Source organism: Physeter macrocephalus, chromosome 12 (assembly GCF_002837175.3).
Source record: "Physeter macrocephalus isolate SW-GA chromosome 12, ASM283717v5, whole genome shotgun sequence".
NCBI classification, from domain to species: domain Eukaryota; kingdom Metazoa; phylum Chordata; class Mammalia; order Artiodactyla; family Physeteridae; genus Physeter; species Physeter macrocephalus.
In genome coordinates, this window is record NC_041225.1 from 85,430,357 (window position 1) to 85,439,585 (window position 9,229).

General features: G+C 46.7%; 1 protein-coding gene across 1 annotated transcript in view; it reads right to left on the reverse strand.

Moving 5' to 3' along the window:
• CD207 (CD207 molecule) overlaps positions 1-8,361 on the reverse strand; it is a 23,687-nt gene extending 15,326 nt beyond the window's left edge. The window contains 1 exon segment of the mRNA XM_024133511.1: positions 8,262-8,361. Coding sequence (XP_023989279.1) covers positions 8,262-8,361 — 100 coding nt within the window.
• Positions 8,362-9,229: the final 868 nt, after the last annotated feature.

Here is a 9,229-nt window from a genome sequence, read left to right on the forward strand (position 1 = left end):
CCCGTGCTCCGCAACGGGAGAGGCCACAACAGTGAGAGGCCCGCGTACCGCAAAAAAAAAAAAAAATAGTCTTCATACCTAGATGCACATGAAGTTTCTCTATTTCCTTTATATCTGTCAGTCAACATTTTTTAGTTTTTGTGTGTGTGTGTGTGTGTGTGTGTGTGTGGTATGCGGGCCTCCCTCTGTTGTGGCCTCTCCCGTTGCGGAGCACAGGCTCCGGACGCGCAGGCTCAGCGACCATGGCTCACGGGCCCAGCCGCTCCGCGGCATGTGGGATCCTCCCAGACCGGGGCGCGAACCCGGTTCCCCTGCATCGGCAGGCGGACGCGCAACCACTGCGCCACCAGGGAAGCCAACATTTTTTAGTTTTAATGTAAGTCCCAACTTGTTTTTAAGAGAAGACAAAGTTATTATTTGCATATGACATTTTTTTTACCTATGAAATATGAAAGAAGCATCTGTAAGACTTATCTACATTGATAAGAGAGTCCAATAATCATATGGACAAAAATAATCCACATGAGTAACTTTCCTTTATATTAAAAATATGGATATGCAGAGAAATTGAGAGGATTCCAGATATATCTAGGAACAGAATTAACAGGACTGGATAATGGGTTTGGTATAGAGTGTGGCAGGATTAATAAAATTTTTCAGAATGTTGTGTGTCTTCCTTTTGCCCTACCACCGCTCTCCAGTAGAATCATGTTGGATTATATAATCTCATTCAGTTTTAGAGTCCAGATTGTTGCCTCCAGATAACATTTTTCTAAGTTCTTGGCATTCCTTGTCTCAGCACTGCTGGTGTGACTTTTGGCTACTTTTATTCATTTTGTTCTTTTCATTTCGGTTGGGTGGAAGTGGGTTTGGTTAGCTAGTCAGCTCCTAGAAAACCGTCTGTAAGGTTCTCTATGACTATTTATCTCTCACTCTTTTATGGTTGCTTGATGAAGTAGGAGGAAAAGATCATTTGCTGGAACTAAGAAAGAGTATCTGCTTGGAACTGCATACAGGGAACTGAAAGGCAGACCCAGTATTTACAATAGCATAGAGGAGCATGAAAGAGGAAATTCATCAAAGACAAGGAAATGGACAGGCAGCCCTGAGACCACATACTCGTAGTAGCCCTATGATCCAAAGTGATCCTGTAAATTTCATATGCTCTCAGACCCTTTGAATAAGGAATTTATCATGCATGGAGGTAGGCAAGGAAATGCCAAAGGCTCTTTTCTGGACTAACTTAAAAACTTGCAAATTATGCACTCAGAATAAAAATATATATATCAGTGTAAATATTGTTATCAGGGCATCAAACTATTGAGTGACAACCAATCAGAATTATGGACTTTTAAGGGTTAAAGGCTACACTTCACAGTACATAACAATCTCTGAAGTCCAGGCATCTTAAAAGACTCCTTTGTTATTTGAAAACAGAGCAGGATTATACACTTTCAACAAGTCTTCCCACTGGCAGGAGAATAAAACTAGTGTTCTTTGTGAATACTCTCAATATACCTCTTTATCAGAACTCACTTTAAATAGGTCTGCTTTCCTATAGTTTTACGGGAGGGAATATTTTCTCCTTAAGTTTACAAGATCTTTTTTATGAGCGCCATGCTCAAGGTTAAACCTATTCTCAAGGTTAAATTCACTAGTCCAGGAGAAAAAGAAAGTGCTGAGAAACCTCAATATGGGGGAAAATAAGGGTAGAAGAGAATTTCAAGCAAATGGAATATGCAGTGATGTGCTCATAGATGTTTAACAACTGGTCGTCTGGTTCTAGAGGGGAACCCTCTTTTGTAATATTTGCTAATTACCGTTGTGTAAATATCCCTACATTAGCCAATTTCAAGTTACCATCATGATGTCACTGAATGCAGAGTTGGGAAGATATGCACAAGATAGGCTCTTGAGAGCCAGTAAAGTCCAATGCCAGCACATCACTAAGGGACAAGTAGTATTTTCCAGCCATGGCCCCAATCTATCCAATTATGTGATTTTTTTCCAAGCTTGCTCTCCAGGAAAGAGAGGAGGGGATTCCGATGTAGGTTTGGGACAGAATGTCAGGGGTACTGTCAAATGCCATCAGGGAGACTCAGAGTGCGGAAAAGATGCAAAGACTCAGTATAAAATGGAAGAAACGAGTCCCCGTTCCTCTTGGAGATCCTCTATTCCAAGAACTTATTTGTCCATTTATACCAATTTCCACCAAGAAAGTGCTATTGCTTGTTGTTAAGTTCTCTCTGTAAATTCCAGAATGAACCATTCCTCTTCCCTGGCCACAGGAGACCGGGCTGCCTCCACAACCATAACTGCCTGATGTGGGCAGGGTTCCCTTTTCTTGGTGTGACGTATGGTCACCTTCTCAGGAGACGGTGACTGACAGGGAAACCCCCTGGTTCCTGGGTACTTTCCCAGGGACAAGAACCACAGGGACCACAAAGGCCCCATGTTTGGCCACCAGAGAGATGGGTGGGGGAACAGCTACATGCTACAAGGAATAAAAATCCTTTCCATGGGTGTGGCAACTCCAGGGGCCTGGGGACATTTGCCGGGTGTATGGGAAGAAATAAGCTGCACCATGGGATTTTAAAACATAAATCTGACCAAGTCCCTTGCTTCAAAGGGATTCTCCCTTGATTCTCATTACCCTTAAAAGAAAATAAAAAATCTTTATCATCTTTAACAAAACCCTTCAAGATCTGGCACCTGTCTGGCTCTGCATTCTCATCTCTCACCATTCATTCCCCCTGGCCCTCTTTATGTTTGGAAATATGCCAAACCTGTTTCTTCCTCCGGCCTTTTGTCCTTGCAATTGTATATATGTATACATATGTATGTACGTATGTATGTATATTTTCTCCTTGCTGAACCATTTGAAAGTAAATTGCCGCTTTCTAGTATTATTTAATATTTCAGCATTTATATCCTAAAAACAAGGACATTCTCTCCATAATCATAATATCATTGCCACACCCAAGGAATTTAACATGGCTGCAATACCTAAGCTGTACATAAATGTCCTCTTAAAAAAAAGTCCCTTGTAGCTGGGGGGTTTCCCGACTCTAAGATCCAATTAGGGTTGGTACATTGTGTTTGACTGTCATGGCTCTGTAGTTTCCTGTAACCTACAACAGCCCTGACCACCTCCACCATCACTCACACACACCTCTTTTTATCTTTCATGCCGTTGACATTGTAGGAAGTCCAGGCCAGTTGCTTATAGAATGCCCCCAATTCTGGGTGTGTCAGATTGTTTCCTCATGATTAGATTCAAGTTATGGTTTTCTTTTTTTTAAAAAAACTGTGCAACTTGACAGCCCCTCATGGGCAGGGCGTTGAGTGGTGACTGAGCCAGGAACCCAGCATGTGTACACCAGCCATGGCCCAGCCTGGCCTCCAGGTGTCCCCTGGGCTCCACAGCCCTAAAGCTGCTCACATCCTGAACCCTCCCGGCTGGAACCAAAGAATTTTCTGGGCCAATAAGTGTTCCAGAGCTCCTGGGGCCAAGTGTTCATTGTCTTCTGACAGTGATACCTGAGCCCTGGGGCAAACATTTCTTGATGGAGGACATAGAAACTAGGAAGCAACTCTATCCAGAAGCCCATGTTCTGGGAACCCCTCACCAAGACCAAGAAGATGCCCCATTATTAAGCAGAGAGATGGTTTCCTGCCAGTGTTGGCCCTGGGTGTATCCTTAAGGTCTCCATTGTGGGACCATGAACCAGACATATCACATATCTGTGATACCAACCACACCTAATTGGTTGCAGAGGATGATGCCTTTACTGTGTGACCCTGGGAACAGGGGCTGGGCCCAAATCCACTGAGATAGACTGGGATCTTCTAATGGTGACTTTAGCCATCCAGGAATTTGGCTTGGCCTAGTTCAAAACTAAAGTGGTTGAATGAAGTCTTCTACTGCTGGCCAAGACAGAGTAACAGAGATCATGTTTACTCTCCCGCCTGGTGGAGGGGGGGAGGGGTGGAGAACATTCAGGAAACAATGGTCTTTAAAACACTGGACATCAGGCAATGAAGGATGTGATCTGTGAGATGAAGGAAACAAGTGAAGTGAGCCCTAAGATTGCCCCAGTTTACTCTCTTGAGAGTTTCCTTCCACAGCACAGGGAGGAAGAACAGGCAGAGCCAGGCAGACTCCCTGGGTTGAAGAGACAGAGCTGAGAGTTCAGGGAGACTGAGGCAGACAGAGTACATAGGACAGAGCACCCAAGAGAAGAGAGCTGCTTAGATACAGAGCTCCTGAGACCTGAAGAGGGCCCCCTGCAGCATCCAGAAGAGTACTTATCATGCACGTGTGTGAGAGAAGCACATGAGGCTAGGGAGAGGACCGCGCAAAAGAATTAGAAGGAAAAGTGCGGGCGTTCACACAAAGCCTGGAATAGTGCCTGTTTCCATTAGCCAGACTGAAAAAATGTAATTCAAGGGGCACGGGGTAGAGTTCTCAGGAAGTCATTGTCTCAGCTGTAGAGGATACCTAGCCCTAGACTGGGCACTTCTCTGGACCTGCCTCACAATCCATAAGAGCTAAATCTGAAAGGACCTGTTACCCAATAACCCTACTGCACCCCCAGAATAAAGTAAAGAAGATTCACAAATATGCAAAAATATCCAGTGTCCGAAAAGCAAAAATTCATAATGTCCGGAATCTAATCAAAAATTACCAGGTGTGCAGAGAGGAAGAAAAACCAGACCCATAATGAGGAGAATAATCAGCCCCCTGAAATTAACCCAGAGTTGATACAGCCCTTAGAATTAGCAGAGAAAGACATTAAAACAGACATATAACTGTATTCCATATGCTTAAAAAATGAAGTAGAGGGAATTACCTGGTGGTCCAGTGGTTAGGACACTGCACTTCCACTGCAGGGGGCCCGCCCAGGGTAGATCCCTGGTCAGGGAACTAAGATCCCACAAGCCACATAGCATGGCCAAAAGAAAAAAGATAAAAAGAAGTAGAGGCATGGAAGTTTTTTTAAAAGACCCAAATCAAACTTCCAGAGATGAAAACGCTAATGTCTAAGATTTTTTTTAAAAAAAGACATGGGATGGGATTAACAAAAGATTGGACATTGCAGAAGAAAAGATTAGTAAACCTGAAGGCATAGCAACAGAATAGCAAATGAAGTACAGAGAGAAAAAAGACTTTAAGAAATGAAAAGACCATCAGTAGCTATTGGACTTTAAGCAGCCAATTGGATTTCCTGAGGAGAGAGGAGACGGAAAATTTTTTGAAGAAAAATAGCTGAGACCTTTCCAAACTTAAAGAAAACTATAACCTGCAGATCCAAGTTCAACAAACCCCAAGCATAAGAAACATGAAGAAATCTACATGAAGAAAGGCACATCAGAGTCAAATTGCTCAAATTAATATGGTCAGTATTATCAAGGGTTTTAAATATATCTGAGCCAAGCTAGAAAGTGAAGATCCTTCCAAGATGTCCGTCAGGACAGCAGAGGAAGCCTTGGGGAGAAGTGAAAGAGATGATAGCATCCATGGAGACACACCAGCCAGACCACCACCAGGCAGCAGCAGCAGGAAGTATTCCGTGTGGCCGGCCCGGCCCCTGGTGTGGCCAAGGCCCTCACCACTACTGCCACCACACGACAGTCTAACATGTGCCCTACGCCCACTTCCAGCCCTGTGCCCCAGGTGTACTTTGTCATGAAAGTCACCTTTCAGTCCTATGTACTGTTTAGGGTGTGTCCTGTTTTGCATCTAGAGCCTACCACAAATTATTACATGGCCTCATCTAGCCAAAACAACCTCTCTCAGCTGGACCCGCTTAGCCCCCTTTAAATGGGTAAGGAAACTGGAGAAAAGTGTCACAGTGGTTTGCCCGGGATAACAGACAATGTGTGACAGAGCAAGAGCTCAAACCCAGCCTGAGTCTGAAATCCATGATTTTCCTGGCAAAGACAGTTGGTGAAGCACGATACAGCTTCGACTATAAGCTCCATGAGGTCAAGGATCTTCACCTGTTTCGCTTTCTGTTGCGTCTCAGGTGCTTAGAACAATGTAAGCCATTCCAATAAATATGTTAAATGAATAATCAGCTCTGAAGTCAGACAACTTTTGTTCAGATCTTGGCTCCACTGTTTCCCAGCTTTATGACCTCAGAGCAAATCATCTCAGCCGGACAGGGTTAATAATCAATAGTACCTACCTCCACGACTTGTCAAGCTTCACTGTGGAGATTCATAAAAATGACTAGCAGTGTCTACCACAGCAGACATTCAATAAATGTGTTAAAAATTAAAATAAGTAAATAAAGGAACATAGTGAAGGCTCCCCGCTACCTATCTTGGCTTTTTATTCTTGTGGCAGATGTATTATCCTTTGCATTTCTCTGCTTTCCTAAATTTAGAGGCCATTTGAGCCCCATCTTTCCTGTGAGGCCACCAAAAGGGAAGCTGACAGTGGAGAAGGAAGGCCTGGGGAAGGGGTACAGACACCGTTGACAGCTCCTGCCTGTCTCTTATTTACCTACCACCCAAAGGAGGCAGTTTGGGAGAATGACTGACGTCAAAGAGCAGGGAATGAGGGGAGGGAGGCGGACAGTGTGTGCAGACGGACATCCATGTCCTTCATACACTGCTGAGGCCGTTCAGGGCCACAGCCACCACAGACCAGCTGCCTGGTTAAGGAGGTGAAAGAGGGCGGGCCTCTGCTCTGGGGTACCAAGCACCTCAAAGGCCTCCCCTGATCCCTGTCACCCCTCACTGCCAACAGCTCAACGAAGGTGGGGATCTGGATCGGCACCTGGAAAGGAAGAGGCCAAAAGGAGGTTCCCATTCTTAAGCAAAGGGAGTGTGTTAGTCTGAGTCCTCCGAGAAGTCAATGTCAATACAGAATGAAACATGCAATAAATTTATTAGGGGAAATGCCTGTGGGGGAAATCTGGAGGGGCTAGAAGAGGCTGGGGAGCCGTCAGACCCCAGTGAAGTAGAGAAGAGAGGAGGTTGGGTGGAATCATCCCAGGATGTTCTTCATCCAAGGAGTTTTTGGCAAGGCCAATGGGGAGCACTGGAGCCAGTGACCCATCAAAGGAGTCTTACATCCCCCGGGCATCCCCTTGGTATCCTGCCTTAGTGTCCCCACCGCACTCTGCCTTGGACTGCGAGAGCACTGTCAGAAGTGTGGCCTCAACACCCAAGAGGTGATGGATTTCAGAGCGCAGCCGCTGAGGACCTCCATCAATTACACTCCCTGGAGTTGGAGATCTGACAGGTGCATTTTCATGCTCGCCATGGGGCGGGTCTAGCAGAGTGGAGGTTAAGGACAAGCAAGGGGTAAAAGGGTTCTTGCAGAAACCTTCAAGGGCATGAAATTTCTCTGAAGGTTGCTATGAGCTTCTCACCAAGCTGGTGACTCAGATTTTTCTGCCGAATCAGGACACCTCCTCCTCTTTCTTGGAGGCCTCACTTGTTTCAGATTCATGCTGCAAACAAAATGAGAAAGAGAAAGAAGAAAGAAGACGATCGTCCCAGAAAGGACCTATGGGTCATCTCATCTAGCCCTCTGCTAGTGGGGGCCCCTGCAGGCCGGGGCCAGCAGAGTATTGCTGTGGCTATGCTGGGGGCAGTACGGACCCAGATGTAGGGAGTATATATCCCCTAGGAGGGCACAAGCACTTGACTACAGAGCTCAGATCAGATGGTTCTCACCCACCCCCCCCAACTGGGTCTCTACACTCTGGATGGGGAGAAGAATCGACCTCTCAAGGAAACCTACAAAAGACCCTTTCCTCCAAATTCAGCCCCAGCTGCTGCCAGGTCTTTCTTGAGGTCAGCAGCATCTCCCTGCTCACAATCTTCTCCTTTCTCAGCACCCCTTCCTTCCTCTTCCTCCACATCCCCAGATGAAGCCAGCAGGAGAATGGCAGCTGCTAAGATGCTTAAGCATAAGGCCCAGATCTTCCCCGGTGGACCTCCCCAGAGCTGCAGGGGAGCAGACAGCTGCCAAAGCAGAGAAGGGCCGAGAAAGAAAAGCTGTGTCCCAAGGCACCCCAGGGGAGGACCATGCCTTGGGGGTGCACTCCCAAGGCCAGACTCCCCCTGCAGAGTGTGGTTCCCTCCTTGTCTGCTGAGCCCTGGACCGGCCTGCTCTGAGGAGTCCCCCATCCTAGTTCCCATCCCAATATTAGAAAAACCAGCAGGATGATTTGCCTGGGGCTCCTCACTCTCTGAAAGGGCTGGGTGGGGGTGCCCGCAGGACTAGGAGGTAAGGCACTCACCAGGGTACCCAGCAGCCACTGCCAGCGGGGTCTGCTCCATCCAGCAGGCACAGACCCCGCCCCCTGCCCCCCCAGTCAGCGGCACCAGGGCGACGCACATGTCGAATGTTGCACCTCCATTGAGCAGAACGTCACCAGAGTCCCCAGGCCCCACTCACCGAGCACCTAGTCCTTCTTCCAGTGAAACAAGATGGAGCAAGGGCAAAGGCCAGAGGCAAGGGCAGACAGGTGATGCTGTCTTCTGGAGCACTCTGACAGGACACAGTCACCTTGGGAGGCACTGAGGGCAGAGAGCAGAGAATGAGAGAGAAGATATCTGACCACAACTCACCTGGGTTCTCCGTGCTCCTCTTCTCCTCACTCACAGACCACGCCCACAAACCTGTGCCCAGAAGCCAGGCCAGGAGACCACACCTGTAGGGAGGGGCTCTGGATTTACAGTCACTGCTAATTCTCCATGTCCATCACCCTTGGAAAAGACCTACATCCGTTACTAAAACTTAAATCGGACCATGGCACTCCCCTGCTTAAAATTCTTCCATAACTTTCCATCCCTCATTGGGTAAAGTCTTCAAAAAGCAGACTCAAGAACCCCAAATGACCTGGCAGCTGAGGGCCACCTCTCAGCAGCCTCTGAACCCGGTGCTGTATTACTGCTATTGTGGTGATGAAAACTTTAATCAAAACCACCAATAAATGCTTACTTTATGCTCCTTATGCTCCATTTTGAAAGGCAGGGAACATGTAGTGCATTTAGAAGGATGTACAGCAGATGTTGGTGCAGATGTCAGAAACACAGGACAGTGCTGGAGCTGCAGTCTTGGTTTCCTCATGCTGTGTATCTTTGGACAAGTTACCTAACCTCCCTGTGCCTCAGTTCCCTTCTATATAATGGGAGCTAAGATAGCATCTACCTCATAGGATTGCTCTGAGGGTTAATGAGTTAATACACGTTTTGAGGAAGTCTG